Below are 24263 nucleotides of genomic sequence, written 5' to 3' on the forward strand. Positions count from 1 at the left end.
TGTGTTCATCCAGCTCTACACCTTGTTATCTCACATTCTCCAGCATCTGCAGTTCCTACTATAGCTGAGAAGTATGGCTGGATAAAGCTATTATATCATGTGAATTTTGGCTCCCTCTGGAGGTTTGACTAAATACAGTCTAAATTAAATATTTTGCTCAAATGACTTCAGTATTTTCAGCTGCCATTTTCTTCCTTCACTCATTTCAAAATATACAGCATGAAGTAACATGGATAACATAACATTCAAAATTACACACCTTTAAATTGCTGTACGAATTGACTTTGAGTGCAGTGGATGTTGAATCTACTGTGGACAATTTGTTTGGTGTAAAAATGTAATACTTCCTGTACAGGTACATACCTATGGGGTGAAAAGATAGACCCATTTTGTACCTTTAAAGAATGAACAATTTGCATTTATTTTCATAATTTTTGGATCATCTTTGTCAGAGTGAGAAAAAGTTTTCAAATGAACATGAAGTGGGAAAGGTGGGCTAAAAATGAATTTTAAGATTATTTTTAAAAGGTGAAAAGAAAAGTAGAGAGTTGTGGAGGAGTTCCAGAGAAACTAACCACTGTAGATAAAGGATCCCCTACCAGTATTGGCGAATAGTGTTAGCAATCCATGGGGGGAGGAGGGGTGGTGTGGAGGAGAGGAGGGGGAGGAGGAGGAGGAACACTACCTTGATGCAGTCAAGGTTTATGTACTTTGACAATTCCTCAATGCACCTAAGAGCTCCAAGCTCCTGGTAGGATCACCGATGGCAGCATAGTTTTGGGGAAGTGTCCGGAAAAGTGCGATTCAAAGAAGCCGTCCACATCAGAATATGTGAAAGAAGCCTGCCTCTCTCTCGGGTGTGAAGATAGAAAAGACCTGCAATGGCAAGGTGGTCACGTGATTGTGGTCATCTGGTCACTGAAATTTGACTATCCCATCAATATTGTGTAGAGAATGACACAGGTCCAAAGTCCCCATGTTAAACAAAGTAGTGGGCAGTTATCTACCAGGATCTGTTTACCAGATGAGAAGGGATGCAGAATTGGAGTGGAGAATTAATTCTGAATTTGGACTTAACTGTGTTTCTGTCCCCACAGATAATGCCAGATCTGCTGAGTTTCCCCAGCTTTCTCTTTTTTTTTGAGAATTCGTTACTGGGATAGAACTGTGAACCTAGAGGTCCCTGGTCAAGAATTTGCACAGAGGTGATTGATGCAGTAATAGGTCAGGTCATTGGGTAGTAGCAACTGTGACTGAGCTGTTCTCTAAAAGATGCCTTTGCTCTCCCCAAATTTGGAGGGGGCTAGAAAACAGGCCATAGAAATAGACTGCCCCACTTTCTCCTGGCACATCCTGCAGAATCAACATCTTTGTGACCACAGTCCCTAACAGCAGCTGCTCAACAACCAATCAAGTTACAAAGTCCTGTGATGTCACTTTTTAAACGTTTTCTCCTCTCCTTCTGACATTTTACCTGGTGTGGCTTTGTTAAGGCGAGGTCGTGCCTGACAAATAAATTAGAATTCTTTGAGGAGTTAACAAGCAAGTTAGACAAAGAAGAGCCAATGGACATGACCTATTTGCATTTCCAGAAGGCTTTTGACAAGTTGTCGCACAGCACAGGAGGCTTCTAAACAAAATAAGAGCCCATGGTGTTCGAGGCAAAGCACTGGCATGGATAGAGGATTGGCTGACTGGCAGGGGACAAAAAATGTATATGTAGGCGTCTTTTTCAGGATGGCAGCTGGTGACTTGTGGAGTTCCGTAGAGGTCAGTATTGGGACCACAGCTATTCACGTTATATGTTAACAATCGGGATGAAGGAACGGAGGGTATTGTTGCTAAGTTTGCAGATGACCTAGAAATAGGTGGAGGAACAGGTAGTGTTGAAGAAGTGGAGAGGCTACAGAAGGATTTGGACAGGTTATCAGAGTGAGCAAAGAAGTAGCTGATGAAATACAATGTGGGAAAGTGTGAGGTTATGCACTTTGGTAGGAAGAATAAAGGCCTAGACTGTTTTCTAAATAGGGAAAGGCTTTGGAAATCTGAAGCTCAGAGACTTAAGAGAATCCTGAACTAGGATTCCTAAGGTTGACGTGTGCGTTCATTTGACAGTAAGGAAGGTAAATGCAATGTTAGCATTCATTTCAAGAGGGCTAGAATACAAGAGCAGGGATACACTGTTGAGGCTATATAAGGCTACATCAGGCTGCATTTGGAATATTGTGATCAGTTTTGGGCCTTGTACCTAAGGGAGGATGTGTTGGCCTTGGAGAGTATGGAGAGGAGGTTTATGAGAACAATCCCAGGGATGAAGGGCTTATCATATGAAGAGTGGTTGAGGACTCTGGGCCTATCCTGGATGAAGTTTAGGAGCATGAGGCAGGGATCTCATTGACACTTACAGAATATTAAGCACCCTAGATAGAATGGACACGGAGAAGGTGTTTCTACTAGTAGGAGCAACTAGGGCCCAAGGGCACAGATTCAAAGTGAAGGACCCTTTAGAACTGAGATGAGGATAAGTTTCTTCAGAGGGGATGAGTCTGTGAAACTCATTGCTGCAGAAGGCTGTGGATGCCAAGTCATTGAGTGTGTTTAAGACAGAGACAGATAGGGAGATTCTTGATTAGTAAGGGGATCAAAGGTTATGGGGAGAAGGCAGGAGGATGGGGTTGAGAAACCGATCAGCCATGATCAAATGACATTGGGCTGAATGGCCTAATTCTGCTCCTGTATTTTGTGGTTTTATGATCATTCTGTCTTTGTGTATGTGTGTCTTGCTCTTAGTCATTGTACATAAATAAGGGTTAACGTTTTTGATTGGATGGATGCGGAGTAGAAGATTAGCTTGACAGAATGACTGAGAAGCAAAGTTCTTAGTGAGCAGCTGAAACTTTAACTTGTCTATGACTTTATCAGAGAACTTCTCTCTGGCATCCTTTGGTGTTATATGTTCAAAATCTAAAGATGAAACTGTGATACAGTGGGAGAAGCACAAAGTTTAGGCAATGTGACCCTGAAGAGTTAGTCGTGTTACCAACCTTTCTCAATAACAAGTCCCCCTGGATGTCTTAGTTTGACCAACATGTCTGAAATCTTCCTAGTAAAGTTGGCTTGTGAATTGGGAGATTAATTGGTAAAGATGTTAAATTGTAAGGGAGACAGGATAGAAAAGTGCGCCAAAGTAGGAAAATAGAATTAACTGTAACAGAATAAAAACAAAGTGCTGGAGAAAATCCATTCCAAAGAACAGTCCTATCTGACTCAAAACATTAACTTTGTTTCTATCTCCGTAGATTCTCCCAGACCTGCTGAGTTTCTCCTGTACTTTCTTTTTATTTCACATCTCCAGCACCCACAGCATCTTGCTTTTAAATGAACTGGAACGTGCAGGTGAGATCTCCATCATAAACCAAGTTGTTTGGGCTGCCCAAGTGTATTGGATGTGTAGCTAATAGAGAAGTTACACAAATCTTTGAAGGTGGCAGGACTCAATGAGGCTGTCAGGAAAGCATACAGAACAATTGATTTTGTAAGTAGAAGCATTGAATGCAAAGTCAAGGAAGTTGTACTAAATCTTTGTAAAAATATTTGTTGAGACCTCATCTGGAAAATTGTGCAAGAAGGATGTGAAAGCTTTCTACAGGATGCAAAATAAATTTGTTAGGATATCTAGAAGGAACTGTTTCACTGACAAGAAGGTCAATAAATAGAAGACACAGATTTAATGTTGACAAAATAACCTAAGATGTTAAGATTTTCTTTTTACCTAGCGAGTTACGTTATGGAATACACTACATAAAGGGTCAGTTGAAGCAGATTCCATAGTAAATTATATTTTAAAAAGTGGGTATATAATTGAAAAGAAAATAATTGTACAGCTATGGGAAGAGACTGGGGAGTTGGGCTAATTGGATAGACTAACTGTAAATGTGGCATTGGCACACTAGTTTGAGTGGCCTACTTCAGTGCCATAAAAGATTCAATGAAAACTGCATTTCTCAATGGGAGAGATTGTTAATTGTTTCATTCACAATGATGTTGGCATTCTTGTGAAAGGACATAGTAGTCATAAAGGCTAAGGGTAATAGTAGTTGATGGATCCTTTGGAATCTGTGAAATCATTTGGGGAGAGGGGGTACAGGATTGGAAAGAGCAGACTGGAGATTTGACAAAGGGAAATTCTCCCTGGTACGTTGGTACAGTGCTAGCTTCAGTAAAATAGTACTAATCCACAGGGATCATTGAGGAAAAGAAAAATAAAATTAAAATCTTTTGCACAATTGTACATCCAAGAGGAGAAAAATCGGATGGGGGAGCAAATGAGGATATGTGTATTTTGTGCAAACACAGCAAGTTCAGGTAGGAGGTAATGCAAAAATAAATCTGAATAGTGCAGAATATGATATTTTAAAAAGCAAAAGGCAAAATAAGTTAGTTCTAACTTTAAGGAAGTTTATGAAGTAATAGGTAAATAATATTATGGATCCATTGAAGGCAGATGTGTTCTTTTCAGTAAGGCACATAATAGATATTCTGTTGTATTTCTCAAGTGCATTTACTGTATTATAATGAAGGTGAATGCTGCCATACTTGGGCAGAAGCAGAATGGCAATAAATATCCCAAACTGCCTTCCAGTTCCTGACTGACTGTGGTCGATGCGATGTGACACGAGTTACATGCTAAGTATGCAGTGTACATCCAGGCAGAAAATTAAAAAAACCAATTAAAGGTCTTTAAATCACTTGCAATTAAAATGTTTTGTTCTTTCATTTGTACAAAAAAATTAATAATGTATAATTTTTTTGCAATAAATTGTTTTTATAAATTCCAGTATTTTCAATTTTCCTGTGTTATCCATCCAGATTCTGAGCAGGCAAAAAAAGTACCTGAAGTACTGTGCACCTATCCAGAATGCCCAAATTGATGAGTGATGAGATATATTTTAATCTGGTTGCATTCACACTGGTGAAAGTGCAGAATAGTTTGTGTTTGTGTATTGCCCCTAGCATCACAGATGTCAAACTTCAGCCAACTGGATTACTCCTCATGATATGAAGAAATAGCTGAAGACATTGGATACTACAAAGGCTATAGATCCTGACCACATTCTAGTAACAGTACTGAAGACTTGTGCTTCAGATCTAATGCGCTATTAGCCAAGTAGTATTCCAGTACAGCTACAATACTTGCACTTATATAACAATGTGGAAATTTGCCCAGGTTCGTCCAGTGCACAAAAAATAGGACAATCAAACTTCTCCATCGGTCCACACTTGATCATCAGTAAAGTGGTGGAAGGCATCATCAATAGTGTTATCAAGCAGCACTTGCTATGCAGTGACCTGCTCACTGATGCTCAGTTTGAGTTTTGCTAGCAGTACTCATCTTCTTATTTCATTACAGCCTTAGTTCAAACACGGACTAAAGAATTGAATTCCAGAAGCAAGGTGAGCTTGACTGCCCTTGATAAAGGTTGCATGTGACTGAGAGTGACATCAAGGAGCCCAATCAAAATTGAATGAATGGGAATGAAGGGCAAGTTTTTATCCTGGTTGGAGTCATACCTGGCACAAAAAATGATGGTTGTGGTTGTTGGAGGTTGGTTGTCTCAACTCCAGGACATCTCTGTAGGCGTTCCTCAGGGTAGTGTCCAAGGCCTAACTGTCTTCAGCTACATCTTGTATAACCTTCCCTCCATCATGAATCCAGAAGTGGGGATGTTCACCAATAATTGTGCCATGTTCAGCACCATTCATGTCTTAACAGAGGTCCAAACATCCTTGATCATTGCTATGCAACCATCAAAGATGCCTATTGCTTCATCCCCCATCCAGATTTTGGAAAATCCGTTTACAGTGCTGTGCTTCTCCCCCGGGCTTACAAGCAGAAATTGAAGCGTGAGGACCCAGTACAGAAAGTAGCGCAGTGTTGGTCTGAGGCAGTGGAAGAGTTTCTACAGAACTGCTTAGAGTCAGTGGACTGATCCATATTCAAGAACTCAGCAGTGAACCTAAACGAGTATATTACCACCATTACAGACTTCATTAATAAGCACATAGGTGACTGTGTGCTGAAGAAATTAATCTGAATGCTCCCCAACTGGAAACTATGGATGAACTGGGAGATCCACTCCCTGCTGAAGTCCAGGTCTGAAACCTTCCAGTGAGGTTACCCTGACCTGTATAGGAAATCCATATATGACCTACGCAAGGTCATCAGAGATGCCAAGAGGCAATACCAAATTAAGCTTGAGACCCAGTTTAACCACATGGACACCTGTTGTTTGTGGCATGGCTTAGACAACATAACGGGCTACAAAGCAAAGCTGAACAGAATCATGGGCAACAATACATCCATAACAGATGAGCTCAATGCATTCTAAGCTCATGTTGAACAGAACGTCAGTGAAATGATATGACGTGTCAAACAGCCTCGGTTGCACCTGTACCTACTGTCACCGCTGCAGATGTTAGATCAGTCTTTTGAGAGTGCACCCCGCGGACAGCGACCGGACGGGATGGAGGCCCCGGCTGAGCACTCAGATCCTGTGCGGAGCAGCTGATAGGAGTATTTGCTGACATCTTTAACTTTTCCTTACAATGATCTGAAGTCCCCACCTGACCACAATCAATCTGATACTAAAGAAAAATCATATGGCATGCCTCAATGATTACTGTCCGGGGGCTCTGACCTCCATAACTATGAAGTGTTTTGAGAGGTTAGTCATGGTTCATCAACTCCAACGCACCAAATTGCCTTGATCCTTTGCGATTCATCTACTGTTGCAACAGGTCTATGGCAGAAGCCGTCTCCCTGACCATACATTCATCCCTGGAACATCTGGACAGCAACAATACATACCTAAGGCTTCTACTTATTGACTACAGGTCCTCCTTCAACACCATAATTCCAAACAAGCTCATCTTTAAACTCCAAAACCTAAGTCTTGGCTGTCCCCTTTGTAACTGGATCCTTGACTTCCTGACCCATAGACTGCAATCAGTAAGAATTTGTGACCACACCTCCTCCACCATTATCCTCAACACAGGTGCCCTTCAAGACTGGGTACTCAGCTCCCCTACTATAATCCTTATACACTCATGACTGTGTGGCCATATTCCACCCCAACTCCACCTAGAGGTTTGCTGACGACACCACCATTGTAATTCGAATTTCAAATAACGATGAGACAGATTACAGGAATGAGATGGAGTGCTTAGTGGCATGGCGTAAAGACAACAATCTCTCCATCAACATCAGTAGGAGTTGGTCATTAACTTCAGGAAGTGGAGTAGAGGGCACGCCTCTGGCTGCATTGATGGTGCTGAGGTAAAGATGTTTGAAATCGTCAAGTTCCAGGGAGGAATGACCACCAACAATCTGTCCTGGTCCACCCACGTTGATGCAACGGTCAAGAAAGCATAACAACACCTCTACTTCCTCATTTATAAAATTCAGAATGGCAACAAAGATTCTTAACAATTTTTATAGATGCCCCATTGAAAGGATCCTATCTGTATGCATCACAGGTGTGGTATGGCAAACTGTTCTTCCCAAGACCACAAGAAACTACAGAGAGTCGTGAACATAGCCCAGTCCATCACGCAGATCGGCCTTCCATCCATTGACTCTATCTGTACTTCCTGCTGCCTTGGGAAAGCGATCAACATAATCAAAGACCCCTCCCACCCAGGTTATACTGTTTTCCACCCACTTCCATCGGGCAGAAGACACCAGCCTGCCTTGGAAATGTGTCCTTGTTCCTTCAGTGTCACTGGATCAAAATCCTGGAATCCCCTCCTGAACAGCATTGTGGGGATACCTACACCATATGGACCACAGCAGTTCAAGAAAGCAACTGACCACTATTTTCTCAAGGGCAACCAGCAATAGGAAATGAATACTGGCCTAGCTGTCAATGCCTACATCTCATGAATGATTTTGTTTTAAAGTCCTTACACTTTATTTATGTGTAAATGCTGTGCTTGTGCCTATTGCCTTTTAGGCAATCTCCAAAATTCTGTAGCCAAATAAAGAGTATGGAGACCCAGCATCATGCATGTGTTCCTTCTTTCCTGTTATTATTATCCAGAGATTAATTTTTTCCTGGGCACTAATGACAAGGTTAGTCCTGTTAAATTTGGAAAGTGCCATTTGTTAAAGTTAAATTTTTTTTTCATAATTTTACAGCTTCCTCAAATGTTCCCAGATGAGAATTTGGAAAATTCCTTTCCAGAAACCACCAACCATGACTGCTGTTACACAGAAGAGAAAAAGTATTCAGATCTGGAGCCATATCTCAGGTGTGAAAATCTTTGCATGGTCAGTAGAGTATTCTAATCAATGATAAAAGCCCTATAGTGTTGATTCTACGCCACAATTCTATCTGTCCGATGGGGGTTTTTGAAGCAATTTTCAAGATTCATTTTAAAGTTAATCGCTCAGTAGTTAGACTAGTTGTCACATCAGCAGATGAATATACTTTACACTTTGTGTTAGCTTTGGCGTTGTAGAGAGGTTCCCATGGATGGAACATCTCAGCAAAGGTAGTAGACGCTACTCTTCCATTGTCTAGAGTATGTGTGGGCACGATGAAAAGATTGTGTTGTAGAATCTCAGTGTCTGACTGTACCTTTTCTATCTTTCTTGATCGTAAGATTATACAGAACTAAACTAAAATAAATTAAAACCATGAGTGGTATAGACGAGAAGAATAGCAAAGGTCTTTTTCGTAGAGTGGGGGAATTCAAAACCAGGAGGCATATTTTTAAGGTGAGAGGAGAAAGATTTAAAAGGGAACTGAGGGGCAACGTTTTCACATGGAGCATGGTTTGTATGTGGAATGAACTGCTAGAGGAAGTGATAGATCCGGGTACAGATACAACATTTAAAGACATTTGGACGGGTACATGAATAGGAAGAGTTTAGAGGGATATGGGCCAAACGTAGGTAAATGAGATTGGTTTAGTTTGGGAAACTTAGTCAGCTTGGACGAGTTGGACTGAATGGTCTGTTTTCTGTGGTGTTTGATTATGATTCTATTTCCTTCTTGACACTAGTAACTCAAACTTGTTTAAAACCAAATTTAGAATGGTATTTTATTATGAATGCTTCATTTAAAGCTTTTTATAATATTCATTTAATATATCTTATTTTTAGTTTGGTTTTCTTGCAGATATTTGATATCTTTACCATCTCATATGTTAAAAAATGATTACATACAGAAGTTCTTCTGCACTGCCACACCCAATTATTCAACTCAACACTTGAGTAAGTAAATTGATTCAATTCTTGATCGTTTGGGTTGAACTTATTTCTGAACATGTGCACCCTCTTGTGTAGTGAATCAGAGAGTCAGTCCTCCATTAAAGTTGCATTTGTATTTCTGAAAATCATGACTTCAGCTGAAAATATCTTAACAAATCGCATTTTCCTGTTAAAACCAAAGGAACAGCTCTGGTTACCTTACGGAGACCTTCCTTGTCAGAAAAAGAACAATTAAGCTGAAATACTTTATATCGATAAATTCCTGTATTGATAAATGAAACAATTTTCAAAATAAATGTAAAAATATAAACAAAAAAACATCAGCTCTGGAGATGTGTAGCAAGAGTCAGAAGGAGCAGCTTGTGGTAGTTTCTCTCAAGTGGATTTGTGATCAACTTCACCTTTTTTTTTGATCATAAATGTCCTTGTAATTGATGTATGATCACAACATATATTTGAGACACGTCTGGGACATTGCTACTTTCTGCCACAGTAAAACTAGCAGAGCAGCAGCCCTACTCACACAGCTTCTGCCCGCACTGTGAACATGGGAACCGCTCCCACTGGCTTTAAATCCTGGGAGGGAAAGTGGGAAGAAAGATCTCTGATTAAATAGGAGTGAAGCTGATCTCAAACCCAGTTGAAGAAACCTTACCAATGGCATGTCAAAGTTGCTTTTTGTGCCTCTCATTGAGGATTCAGGAGGGGGATGTGTCAACAGCAAGGTTTGACAAGGTGGAGGATCAGCAATAAAAGTGGGTTAGGGTGCAGGAGAAACTGCAAGCTGAAGGATCATCATCGAGAGGATAGATTAGGAAGTAGGGCAGGCTGTGACCTTGAAGACAGATTAGGGAGGTAGAAAGGCTGCACATCTGAGGATTGGCAAGAGGGTGAGTCAGGGATTGACAGAGGCTGACATTTGAAAAGAAAGAGTTTGCAGTTAGAGAGCAGGATGTGTAGCAAGCAGGAGCTACTTACACTCTGTAAAAAGTTACCATAATTTCATTATATTTTTTAGTTTATTTTATTTTGTTATTCCATTTCACAATATACGAATTTAGTGATATTAAGTATTTCAACTTAAAAGGCATAATGTTTTACTGCTTCTCATCTGATGAGGAATGTCCTACAAAACCTAACTATAGCTTTTACTTGGTTTTAATGGGAAAATATGGTTTGCTTAAAGTCATTTTACTTAAGGTTGTGATTTTCAAGAATGAAACTACAACTTTAAGTGAGGACTCCCTATACTCCCAAGATAGACTGAATGCTGGCCCTGGCAGCTATAGATTTCCCATATTCTTCATCTCTGCAAAATGTAGCTAACAAAACTCCAACTCCTGTTATCTGCTTTTGGACCTGACATTAATGATATAGATTCAACTGTACCTTGAGCGTAATTTGAAAAGGGCCTTCACTCAATCTTGGTCACAATCAGTGTATTGTTTATATTGAAGTTGGATATTTATTCTGGTCCCAGATGTCAGAACTGCACCCGTATACATCCTTGTTGACTGTCAAGTAAAGCACCTGATAGAATTTCTAGCGTATTCACTGAAATGAACTTAATTTTGATGGAGAACGCAATGAAAAAAACAATTTAGCAAGTATATAGGAATTCTATTTCTTGTATTTTAAATATCAGTGTGAAGCTATAAAGCTATCTGAACCACTTCCTGAAGACCAGTACAATATTTTCACTTTTGAACTCCTTACACATTTAAGCAAAGCACTGGTTAATTTGATATAGGAGACAGTAATTTTTGCTAGGCACAATAAATGACCTCATCCAGAAACAACCAGGGTGAAAGTGAGATGGCTCATTTCTACCGTTATCTCATGGTGCTGTCCCAACATGAATTTGTCTTGGAATATAAACGTGCATTATTACTTTATAAAATGTACACAACTACACGCTCAGTGTGTTACATATTTTGGAAATTAATGCTTTACTTAGCTAACTTGTGTGTCTAGATATGAATTTTACTCAGTATTATGCCTTCTAGAAGTTGTACACAACTAAACAAAAACCGAAAGAACTGCGGGTGCTGCAAATCAGAAACAAAAACAGAAGTTGCTGGATAAGCTCAGCAAGTCTGGCAACATCAGTGAAGAGAAATCAGAGTTAACGTTTTGGATCTGGTGACTCTTCCTCAGAACTGATAGGAAGGCTCACATGACCCAAAACGTTAACTCTGATTTCTCTCCACAGTGTTAGCTAATTGGTCTATAATTGCTTAGTGTATTCTTTTGGTGCAGCCCTGCTATGTGTGGCAACCTTCCATCCCTTGAGATTGATATTCACAGATGTGGATGTTAGAAAGATTTCTTTAAGAGTTTACAGGGGATCCATGTTATTCATTGAATGTTAGCTGTTTTGCAAATATGTTCCTTTTTCATGAGGGAACAATTTTCAGTATTCGGTCAGCTGTTTCATATTTATGTTGTTATTTTGGAGTATTGCAGAAAATTCATCCATTAACTCTCATGGAAAATAAATCCTTGCTTTTCATCATACTTTGCAGAAAGATGTCTTCTATGAGTAACCAGGACCCCTCGTATGCTATTACTTTCTGATATGCTTTAGCATGGCAGCATATCTTTACCTTTTGAGTTCTGTTCATTTTTCACAAGCCTTACTTTAGAAACACGGGAAATAGGTGTGACAGTAAGCCATTCCACCCTTCTAGCCTAAGTCACCATTCAATATGATCATGGCTGATCATGCAATTTCAGTATCCCACTCCAGCTTTCTCTCCATACCCCTTGATCCCTTTAGCCACATGGGCCACATCTAGCTCCCTCTTGAATATATCCAATGAATGGCCCCAACAGCTTCCTGTGGGAGAAAATTCCACAGGTTCACAACTCTGAGTGAAGAAGTTCTTCCTCATCTCAGTCCTGAATGACTTACCCCTTGTTCTTAGATTGTGACTCCCTAGTTCTGAACTTCCCCAACATGAGGAACATTCTTCCCGCAATTAGCCTGTCCAGGACCATCAGGATTTTATATGTTTCTATAAGATTCCCCCTCATTCTTCTAAATCCCAGCAAGTACAAGCCCAACAAATCCAGTCTTTTCCTCATATGTCAGTGCTGCCATTCCAGGAATCAGTATGGTGAATCTTCGCTTGACTCCCTTAATAGCAAAAATGTCCTTCCTCAGACTAGGAGACCAAAACTGCACATAGTACTCAAGGTGTGGCCTCACCAAGGCCCTATATAACTGCAGCAAAATATCCCTACTCTCATACTGAAATGCTGTTGTTATGAAGGCCAGCATGCCATTAGATTTCCTCACTGCCTGCTGCATCTGCTGTGACTGTTCCACCATGACACCAGGTCTCGTTGCACCTCACCTTTTTCTAAACTGCCACCATTCAGATAATAATCTGCCTTCCTGTTTTTGCGACCAAAGTGGATAACCTCACATCTATCCATATTATATTGCATTTGCCAAGTATTTGCCCACACAGCCAGTCTGTCCAAGTCACTCTGCAGCCTCATAGCATCCTCTTCACTGCCACCCATTGTAGTGGGTCATCTGCAAATTTGGAGATTTGCATTCAATTCCTTCATCCAAGTTGTTAATGTATATTGTGCACAGCTGGGGTCCCAGCACTGAACGCTGCAGCACTCCACTCGTCACTGTCTGCCACTCTGAAAAGACCCTTTTATTCCAACTTTCTGCTTCCTGTCTGCCAACCAGTTCTCTATGCATGTTAATACATTACCTCTGATTTCATGAGCTTTAATTTTCCTTACTAATCTCTTGTGTGGAACCTTGCCAAAAGACTTTTGAAAGTCCATATACCCAACATCTACTAATTTACCCTCGTCCACTCTACTGGTCACATTCTCAGAATTCCAGAAGATTTGTCAAATATGACTCCCTTTAGTGAATCCGTGCTGACTAGGACCGATTCTGTTACCGTTTTCCAAATGCTCGGTAATTACAACCTTAATAATTGACTCCAGCATTTTCCCCACCACCAATGTCAGGCTAACTGGCCTGTAATTCCCCATTTTCTCTCTTCCTCCTTTTTGAAAGAATGGGGTTGTATTAGCTACCCTCCAGTCCATTGGAACTCTTCAGAGTCTACAGAATACTGGAAAATGATCACCAATGTGTCCGCTATTTCTAGGGCCACTTCTTGGAGTACTTTGGAATGCAGAGCATCAGGCCCTGGGGATTTAGCAGGTTTTAATCCTATCAGTTTCTCCAATACCATTTCTTGACTATTAAGAATTTCCTTCAGTTCTTCCTTCATGCTTGACCCTCCATCCCGTAGCACTTCCTGAAGGTTATTTGTCTTCTACTTAGTGAAGACAGACCCAAAATATTTGTTCAACTGGTCTGCCATCTCTTTCTTGTCCATTATGAATTCACCTGATTCTAACTGCAAGGGACCCACATTTGTCTTTGCTAGTTTATTTCTCTTCACGTATCTATAGAAGCTTTTTCAGTCAGTTTTTATGTTTTCTACAAGCTTATTTTCATATTCCATTTTCCTCTTCCAAATTCAACCCTTTGCCCTCCTCTGCTGAATTTTAAATTTCTTCCAGTCCTCAGGTTTGCTGCTTTTTCTGGCCAATTTATATGCCTTCTCTTTGGCTTTAATACTATCCCTGATTTCACTTGTTAGCCATATTTTAGTCTTATGCCAGATATGGATGAACTTCAAACTTCTACGTTCCTGTGTTCTTCAAATGTCTACCATTGCCTATCTACCATCAACCCTTTAAGTATCTTTGGCCAGCTTATCTTAGCCAATGTATGCCTCATACCATCAAAGTTTGCTTTCTTTAAGTTCAGGACCCTAGTTTCAGATTTAATTCCGCCACTCTCCATCTTTTGCCCTTTTTATTTCCACCACTGCACTTGTTTAACATATTTGGAATCTCTTCATTCTCTATATGAATATTTCTATTTTTACTGTCTGATACTACCCTTTCTAGAAAGTTACCTTACTTTTATCCATTTATAAAGTTGTTTACAATTTGCCATTCATGTCATCTGCCAGTTTGTTGTTTTAGTCTTTCACCCTTTTTAATTTCCCTTCCTCTATCTAGCTCCGTCCAAAAACATTGTCAATCCATGATTTTACTCTTTATATTATTGTTGAAAAAAAAACAAAGCCATAAGACCAGAAGGAATATGAACAGAAGTAGCCCATTTGGCCTTTTGAGCTGTCTCCTCCATTCAATCAGATCATGACTAATCATCAATTCACCAGGACTGTGGGTCCCAGCATGATTCAGATGGAGCACATCCCATCACAGCCGCTCCTTCCTTCCCAGTAGTGGTGCCAATGCCCTATGAATTTGAACCTGTTTCTCCCAAACCTCCCAATCTTTCAGCCATGTGTTTACCTCTTTAATCTTGATGACCCTGTGTCAATTAACTTGTGGCTCAGGTACTAATCATAGAGGTTATTGCCTTTTTGGTTCTGCTTTTTAATTTAGTCCCTAGCTGCTCACATTCCCTTAGAACCTCTTTCCTTTTTCTATCTATATCATTGGTACCAACGTAGACTATGACAACTGGACTTTTCCCCTCCCACTCCAAGTTCCTCTGCTACCTCTGACTGCCTTCCTCTCTTTAAATATCAGTTTCAAAATAACTGCTGTTTTATCATTATTTACGTTTTCTTTTGCATTGGTGTATGTATTGCGCGGGCAAATGGATTGAGTATAAAACCAGGTAGTATGTAAAATGTGGCTAAAATATTGGGCATAATTGTGACTAAATACATTTAAGATTAAAGCTTCATCTCTAGAGACAAACCTTACTTTTTTAAAACAAAAAGTTTGTTTTGTGTCATTTACCCATTTTTTAGCTTTGTAATGTGAAATTATGCTCAAAAATATGTTGTGGTGTATTTCAAATTTTTTTGGTTTGATTATGTGCCTTTTCAAAGATTTCATCTTGTTCTGGTTCGGCTTGGTTTAAAAGAATTTGGACCAAACATGGCATGTGGGACTAGTTTAGTTTGGAAACATGGTTGACGGGAATAGTTAATTGGACTGAAGGACCTGTTTCCATGCTGTATGACTCTATGACTCTAACCTAAGTCCTGTTATACAAATGTATGCTGTAATGTTGTTGATTTCTGTTTAAGCAGTTTAATTGTATAGGTTTGATACAGTAGTAGAATGTTGCGTTTCAGTTGGCTGGGTTCATTCATGAAATGTAGAAGCATGTATTAAGAAAAAGTGTATCTTTAAAAATTCAGTGTGTTTACTATTGGGCATGTCCATTGTGAAAAGATGTATTTATGATTCTCATGGGTGTGAAAGTTTAAATTATATCTGTAGAATATGAATTTGCATGAGCTGAAAGGAAAATTATTTGTAATGCTTGCTATGTATTTTTCCTGTTCAGATGCCAACTCCATACCAATGATGTTACATAAAGCTAACACAAGCACTGGTGCAGCTGTAAGGTAAGCATGTTTTTTGTGCATGATGACTGAGTGCGATATTTTATTAGTTAAATTATGTGGACCTTTAGTTACTGTATATGTGCAAAAATATAGAAAACTCAAATTCCAGAAGTCCAGCTTTCTGTTTATATGTTAATAGCATTTTCTTATTTTAGGACTATTTTTATTTAGAGTTACAATAGATTAAAACAAACACACGGCTGGTTTCTCTGAAATAGTGTATTTTGGTAAGAACTTTGAAACTAAAACTATTTACATTTATGAGCAGGTACTCTGAATATGCAGGATAATTTCACCTGTTAAGTAAATTCTGTTAATTAAGATCAATGAGAGATGACTTGTAACCATGAATGTATTCTAAATTAATTGTTTTCAGTGCATATATTCTTGTAGATGAGTAACTGGCATTGTTTTTGTTTGTAAGATTGTGTATTTTATGCACGATGAAAGCAAACTTTAAATCTAGTTGGATATTGTTGACAAATCGTTTGAAACCATATAATCACACACTACATTTGAAATTAAACCTGCTTACTCAAAGTGACATAGCATGTAATGATGAGACTGCCAAATCAATCTGCTTGGGGCACAGTAATTCATTTTTTTTTGTTTAAAGTAGACAAACATTGAGATCTACAATACCCAATAAGAGAATAAAGCCACAAGATTCCACTGTTTTGAATAAATAACTTTACATAGTGAAGCTTATAAAATTAGAACAATTTACAATATTTATATAACCTGTATTCAAATTATCAGAATTAACATGAGGTAAATATGAGTTACCAAAGTATGGTTGAACACCTGCAGAGGACATTGTAAACAAGATCCAGTCAAATAAGAACCCATGACCCTCCAAGCATCATACCCAGATTGTATTGTCACTCTGTAGGCCACATAATTTCATGAAAATTTTGTTGCATTTATGAGGAATTTCACAATTACACTTCTTTCACACAACTAACTTCGTTAAGCTGGCACTGCCCCTGGATTTTTCAGAGCTGCAATATTTTTCATATACAACAAGCAAGTACTGCTTGAATTTCATTCACTCTCACTTGCAGTGAAACATCAATGATTCTCAGGGCTGTTTCCAAGATCCAACTGCACTGGATGGTTCCTAGGGACTCTGCTGAGCCATAACGCCAGTTCTTAGCTGTACCAAATGGCTACTATGGTTTTTCCAAGAGCAAACTCTCCAAAGCCTGCATTAAAGCCTTTTTGGTTTGGAGCTTCTTCCCCTGCTGCAGAACTCTTCGAAATCCACGGACTTGCCTTTTTACTGCCACGTGGGTTCCAGGTTGAGTTTTTGGACCACCAGTACTCTACAGGTATACTGCTGTCTGCAGATGTTCCCAAAAAGCATTAAGAACTCTGGGCTGACCAGACACGCCCTGTCTTGTTCTTCACAAGCACCAGAACATTCAGCGCATACGAAGAATTGTAGTGCTAGTCTGCACCTGCTTAAAAATTTGATTGGTAGATGTTTTCTTTGACAAAATTGAAGTACTTGAATGTATTATTAGATATCCTTTTGAAATGGCCAATTTGTGATTGTTGTTCAGAGACATAAACTAAATACAAGCAACTAACCAAAGTTAGTTAACAGGGCTAATTATCGGGTTTTATAATGCCATGCTATCCAAATGAGATTTTGATATGAGCTGGATTAGATATATATTCTACAGGGCACAACACTTTGGAACGCTGAGGATTATTTGAAAATTTCATCAGAAATTCTGTATGCAGGGATTTTATTAAATGGAATAAGTTAAGCTGAGAAATTGACCGAAACATATGGAGTACTAAGGCATTGTTTTTAAAAGAAAGAAGTTAATTGTCATTCTGAAATTAGATATTACAAGGTGGCAGAATTATTGAGAAACACTGCCTCCTATAGGCTGTCCTTTAAAATCTAAAGCTGTTGGGGAAATCAGAGAAGTGTGAAACTTATTGAATTATTTTCGAAGTAGATATGCTTCTGCTTTCTTAAAAATGTATACCTCCCCAAACCCTGTACCTACCCACCATCACCTTTTGAGTATTAAGATACAAACAGTTAATTATAAAGCCTCCAGATTTCAACAGAACTGAAATATACTAAAATCACCATGATGTGCCTTTCACAGGCGATCTGCAAGTATCCTGATTAATTAACCTCACTGGTGAATTGCAAATCTTTCTTGTTTAAGCACTTGATTGATCATTGAGATGATCAACCCAGAATTCATCTCTTGTGGCCCAACACATCGCCTACCAGCTAAAGAAGCTTGCCTTAATTTATGTCTCCCTTCCCAGGAGGATTCTCATAGTTCAGTAGACAATTGACAAACAAGGTCTGGAGCCTTGCTGTGTGAAGCAGACATTGGGAAACAGATCCTGAGCAATTTGGTGAAGTCAAATTCACCATAAGATATTTGAGTATGTTGCCATCATTCTTCTCAGCACAGCAAAATAACACACCGTACAACACTGAATATTGATTGTACCAATTGACAGTCATAGAATTCCTACCGTGCGGAAACAGGCCCTTCAGCCCAACAAGTCCACACCAATCCTCAGAGCATCCCACCCAGAACCTATCCCCCTAATCTACTCATCCCTGAACATTACAGGCAATTTAGCTTGGCCAATCCACCTAGCCTGCATATCTTTGGACTGTGGGAGGAAACCGGAGCACTCCAGACATGGGGAGAATGTGCAAATTCCACACAGGCAGTCACCCGAGGGTGGAATTGAACGTGGGTCCCTGGCGCTGTGAGGCAGCAGAGCTAACCACTGAGCTGCTGTGAAGCCTTAACTGTTTGCACCTGTGTAGCAATGTTCACTGCACCTAGGAATGGTTGGAAAATTTGTCCCCAAAACCAACCCAGAAAATTCAAGTCAATTGGAGAATGTTTGCCCACACAGGAGAAACAGAATCTGTGAGAACTGCCCTTCCAGTCGGAGTTTCTGTTTCTCCCGTTCGGGTTATTCCAGCTACTCCAGTCACAGGTTGTCTTTCTCCCACACTTAATGCTCCTCAAGAGGCAATGTCTGTGATTGAAGGAACAGAAAGGACAGGAGGGAGGGAACCTGTGATTGGAAGAATTACTTTGGCTGCTTGTGGTCACAACAGAGGAGGCCTGATTAGCGAGCTGTTCAGAGAGGCTGCCAAGTGTTAGCTGGGCCACAGTGTTGGCCAAGTGGGGAGCAGGACCCAAGTGTTGATCAGGTGGCCAGACATGGAAGGGTGGGTGACAACCCAAAAATGCTCACAGGCAATAAAGGTTATTGTTCTATGTACTCTAACCTACATCTCATGTTTAAAAATCTATTTCAGTGTTATTCTTTATTTGATCCCAGGGATCAAATCATTACATTTGAACTACCACACTGAAATGTGTGATGTACTGACAGAGTATTGTGTTAATTTTTTCATTTTAAAATAGTTGCTGTGCAGACTGAATATTGGTGGGGGTAGCTGGGTGCCCAGAGTTGGCCGGATGAGGAAATAGAGGCTGATCGTAACTGACAGCTGCTTTGCTCTTGATAAAAGATCCATAATGTTCTCAAAAAATAGGGGAGACTTTGGATATGCCTTAGACATTCATCCACATATTTAAATTTACCTTACTGTTCTTTAAAACACAATTGGCAGGGGAAGATTTTTTTCTCTAATGTGGGTGAATAAAAATTCATATTTGCTCCAAAAGATGGCCTTACAGCACTAGATTGTATTGATAGTTACATTTTAAAGTCACACATCCTGGTATTCCACAGTACTCAAAATAAAAACTTAACAAAAACGTCAAAAGCACTTATAATCAAACCATCAAAGAAAACAGCTGAATAAATACTCAGTAACATCATTAAGTTCAAGAGAAATATTGGTGATCCCAAACTGAAGTAGCTTCTAGTTATTGGGTGATGTTTCTGCACAAGATCAATTGACTTATCTGTGTGATTTTACTATCACATTAAAAAGGTTATTTTGTCCTGGGTCTTTTTTTTGAAGAGAGGTTGTAAAGACAGAGTTACTAAACTGGCTACTGAAAACACTTAAGACCTAAAGGCGTCTTAAGTATTTACTTCTTTTAAAAAAACAATTGTAACAATGGGAGGGGAGTGGTCAGTTCTCACTGACCAGGCTTTCAATTTTTTTTTAGCTTTAGCAATCAGAAGCTGTTTGGGGTCCCAGAAGAGTAGGAATTTTCAGCAAGGATTCCTAGCTGCTAATTTCTCTAAAATCTCTCTTGATGTTGTTTCCTCCTGGATTAGAAAACTTCATGTAAGAATCTGAGTCTGAATTTACCTTTTTGCCAAAGGGTGTGCTTATGGGATGTTGCTATATTGGGACAGTCACTTAGTAATAGGTGCTGTATCTATTATTTGGTTAATATTTCCAGTAGGTAAGTTATTCTAAATTTCTCTTCCTTTTGTTTGTATTTTAACTATAGCGTTTAAATTGTGTTTTGCTTAATGTCAAATAGTTTGACCAGTTGCTTCACATCTGGAACACACAATTCACATCTACCTTTTAAGATAAGAAAAGATTAGGGTCTGGGTTACCTTAAAATATTTTGAGGGTCTCTGGCCTGATCCATAACATATGGAGCTGGGGGGCAGGTGACCTATAAGCCAGGTATACAGGTTTTCCTGTAGAATTTAACGGTGATACTGGTTACATTTCATTCAATGTGTTTCCTGGCTTCTAGCCTATCAGATTGATGGGCTGTTGGGTGGAGAAGACAGCTGCAGGGACTGTCAGGGAGAAGTAAAGGGCAATCCATCATGGGATGAGCTTAACATTGGTTGAGGTTTGGTAATAATGTATGGGAAATGATTACCTGAAAGTATACTTGGTGAACTGAGGGAAAGCAGTCCTGTTCTTGGCCTACAGAGTTGTAAAGACAGTTACCTGATGGATATGGTTCTTCATACCATTCTTCAGTTAGCAGGTTTCCTGTGGCCTAGGAAACTTACCAAGCAGGTTGTAAAATTTTAAGTTGTTAAATTGCAGACACAGTCTCCCTAAAATATCTTGGCAACTAACTTGCTTCCCCCCACTACTTCCCCCAACCTTGCTTTCCACTGTTGAAATGCTCCTTAAAATCTACTTCTTTGACCATGCTTTTGATCATGTGCCCTAATGTCTCGTAATATGTCAAGTTTTGCTTTATAATTCCCGTATGAATTGCATCAGGAATCTTATTACATCAGAAGTTTCATAAAAACACATGTTGTTAAAACTACAGTTGGGCAGGTTGCAGTTGCATTGGCCTTTTTTTGAAATTCTAACGACCTACTTTAAGTTTGCCTCAAGTCATCTTGCTTGCTTTGAGATAAGACAGTGTTCTCTAACTCTATCTGACATTCTACCTAAAATTTCAATTCTTGAGAACTGTGGCTCCAGGTTTTTTTTAAAATTTGTTAATGAGATGTAGGTGTTTCTGCCTAGGCAGCATTTATTGCCCATTTCTAATTACCCTTGAAAAGGTGGTCATGAGCCACATGTTGAGCTGCAGCAGTCCTGGGGGTGTAGGTATACCAGAGTGCTGTTATCAAGGCAATTCCAGGATTTTGACCCAGCACTTGAGAAGGCAGTCAAGATTGTGTGTGGCTTGGAGAGGAACTGGGAGGTGTTCTCATTCATCTGCTTCGCTTCTGCTTCCAGGTGGTGGAGGTCATCTGATTATGTTGAAAGGGTCTGTGCGAATTAGTGCAGTATGTCTTGTAGAGGGCATACACTACCACCACTGTGGGGAGAGTGAATGTTGAAAATGGTGCATTGGGAGGCAATAACCGAGTTGTGTTATTGTCAGGCTATTAATCCAAAGACCCAGGTAATGTTCTGGGGACCCAGGTTTGAAGTCCGCCGTAGTGGATGGTGAAATTTGAGTTCAGTTTTTTAAAAAAACAAGCTGGATTTAGAGTCTGATGACCATTGTCAATTGTCAGAAAAACCTATCTGATTCACTAAAGTCCCTTTGAGGAAGTAACTGCTATCCTTACTTGATCTGGCCTGCATGTGACTCCAGACCACAGCAATGTGGTTGACTTTTAACTGCCATGGGTGATTAGGGATGGACAATAAATGCTGGCCTAGCAAGCGATGCCCACCTCCAATAAACGAAAACTTAAAAATGGGCTGCCAGTCAAGTAGGACACTTCATTCTGGATGATGTGGAGCTTCTTGAATGCTGTTGGAGCTGCATCCATCAGGCAAGTGTAAAGTTTTCCATCACATTCCTGACTTCAGTTTTATAAATGGTAGTTTCCCCAGAATGCTACTCTCCCCAGAATTCCTAACCTCTAACCTGCCCTTGTAGCTACGGTATTTATCTGGTTGGTCTAGTTCAGTTTCAGGTCAGTGGTAATCCCAGAATGTTGATTCATTTATGAATGCATTTTCAGTGGTGAAATAAATGATAATTACTTGATAGTTCAGATGATCCATATGAGCTTTCTGGCACTGAGCATTTCATTTTAGTCTAATTTCTAAAGAAGTTAGTTAATGTTGGAAATTTTTAAAAAATTCTTTTTCTCACTCACTGTCTTGATCCCTTTTTTGATGCTGACTTTTCATTTTTACTTTGTACATAATTTAAAACTATACGTTCTAGTTTACATTCCACATGTCTGAGGATTTTTAGAATCTGATTGACTGTTGCTTGCTCACTCAAACATACTATAGATCCTCAATTAAGAGGTGGATCAGATGCCCAATAACAGAGTTGTCACCTGAAAGCCAGTGAAAGTTCTGTAGATGATGGTCAGAAAAAATTTGGGTTATGATGTTTATTTTCTGATTTGACACATGAATGATTGCTAGGTATCACGAAAACAGACTCTACTATTGTTAGTATCTAATCAGATTTCATTGTATTTTCATTATGTGAATGCATTTTTATTTATTATTCCCCACCCAAACTCTTCATACTTCCTTTTAATAGGCTATTTAGGATAAGGTGGAGGCAGAACACTCTGGCAAGATTATTAATCATCCAGAGCTGTCCAGACAATTGCAAGAGGAATACCCCCATGAGAGTCTGTAGTTCATTTGATTTGTGTTTTATCAAAGTAATACTGCTAAATTCACTTTGATGTTTGTTTGTTCTTCAGGCCAATATGTGGTGTAGCCAGCATCCAGTGTTCCTATAACACAATGCAGCCATCAATCCCTGCTTCTTCATGTTCCCATTCAGTTAGTGGAAGCTCTGCATCAGTCACTTGGCCACAGACTGATCCACAGAATCCAGAACAAATTGGTATCCTTGACTGGCTAAAGAAGTTACGTCTGCACAAGTACTATCCTGTTTTTAAACAGCTCACAATGGATAAGGTATGTTTACCCTTGGTTGCATCTAAAATGGTGTCTTCTTTTGGAAGAGAAAAATATTTGTCTAAAATCTTGTGTTTGTACATCATGAAACATTTTCTAACTTGCACTGTAATATACAGTGTTATCTAGTCCATCAAGCTTTGAAAGAGAATTTGTACATTTTTTTGTGGAGGCAGTTATTTTTTCAGAATTTTAAGATCGCATAAATATACATATATTTTAAAAGAATCAACAACCTTCAGGGCACTGCAGGCTTTTTACCTCCACCGCTGAAGGTGGGAGGAGATAATATTTTCACCTCACTGTAGTCTGTTTGCTGGCAATGTATCTGAAAAAGTAATAGCTGGATTTAAGCGAGACTTGATACACGGTGTGGCTCAAGGAAGAACTGATTAGGTTTTAAACAAGACACAGAACAGATCCAGACCCTGTTTTTTTTTAAATGGATTTGTTAACATTGGGAGATAATGCAAATATAATTGTTCATGTTAATTGTGACATCTCACTGAACTTGACTGATGAAATGACAGTGAGCAGTTCTAACGGGCTTGATGAAAAAGTGTGGCAATTTATCCTCCATGTTCTCACTAAAGATGTCTCTAGCTCACAAGTGTGTAGCAGTTATTCTGTCATGAGGTTTGAAAAATAACTATTAATTTGTTGTATTGGTCAGAATTGACTAATAAAGTACATTTCTCTTCCCTGAAATGAAGTCTGAAGCACTGGAATGTTTCCAGTGCTGCAGCCCCATTGGTGCAGGCCCCAGTGCAATTTTGTCCAGTGGATGAAATCATACAACACTTCCTACGCATGCACAGCTTCTGTATCTCAGATTCAATATCTCAAAATACTGGGGAGCAGGGGAGACTACTGATGAAAAAATAAATAACTGAGATGGCTACTAATGCAACAAACCAACTTGCAGATCCCTGAACTGTTCTCATAGGCTGAGATCCCCTGCAGTACAACATACATAATAAAATAACAAACATTCCCTCTTCCCGTCTCTGACAAGAGCATGATTACTTCAACTAATTTGACCTTCTTTGTACCATGTCATTGGAGAAAACCCCAAGATTATGTTTCTTGATTTTTGTCATTCTTCTACCACGGAATTCGTTATCTTCATTTGTGTTTTTTGTGATTTAAGAGCAGGAGAGCAAAACCAATTTTTCTTCTAATCTTTTAATTTCCTGTGACATTGTTGACTTTCAAACAG

The 24263-nt window shown here is 39.4% G+C and overlaps 1 protein-coding gene across 1 annotated transcript in view; it reads left to right on the plus strand.

Moving 5' to 3' along the window:
* zcchc14 (zinc finger, CCHC domain containing 14) overlaps window positions 1-24263 on the plus strand; it is a 128389-nt gene that overhangs the window by 61433 nt on the left and 42693 nt on the right. The window contains exons 5-8 of the mRNA XM_048605976.1: window positions 8198-8310; window positions 9183-9277; window positions 15660-15720; window positions 22825-23044. Of these exons, the coding sequence (XP_048461933.1) occupies window positions 8198-8310; window positions 9183-9277; window positions 15660-15720; window positions 22825-23044 (489 nt within the window). The remainder of the gene's footprint in view (window positions 1-8197; window positions 8311-9182; window positions 9278-15659; window positions 15721-22824; window positions 23045-24263) is intronic.

Source organism: Rhincodon typus, chromosome 15 (genome assembly GCF_021869965.1).
Source record: "Rhincodon typus isolate 14 chromosome 15, sRhiTyp1.1, whole genome shotgun sequence".
NCBI classification, from domain to species: domain Eukaryota; kingdom Metazoa; phylum Chordata; class Chondrichthyes; order Orectolobiformes; family Rhincodontidae; genus Rhincodon; species Rhincodon typus.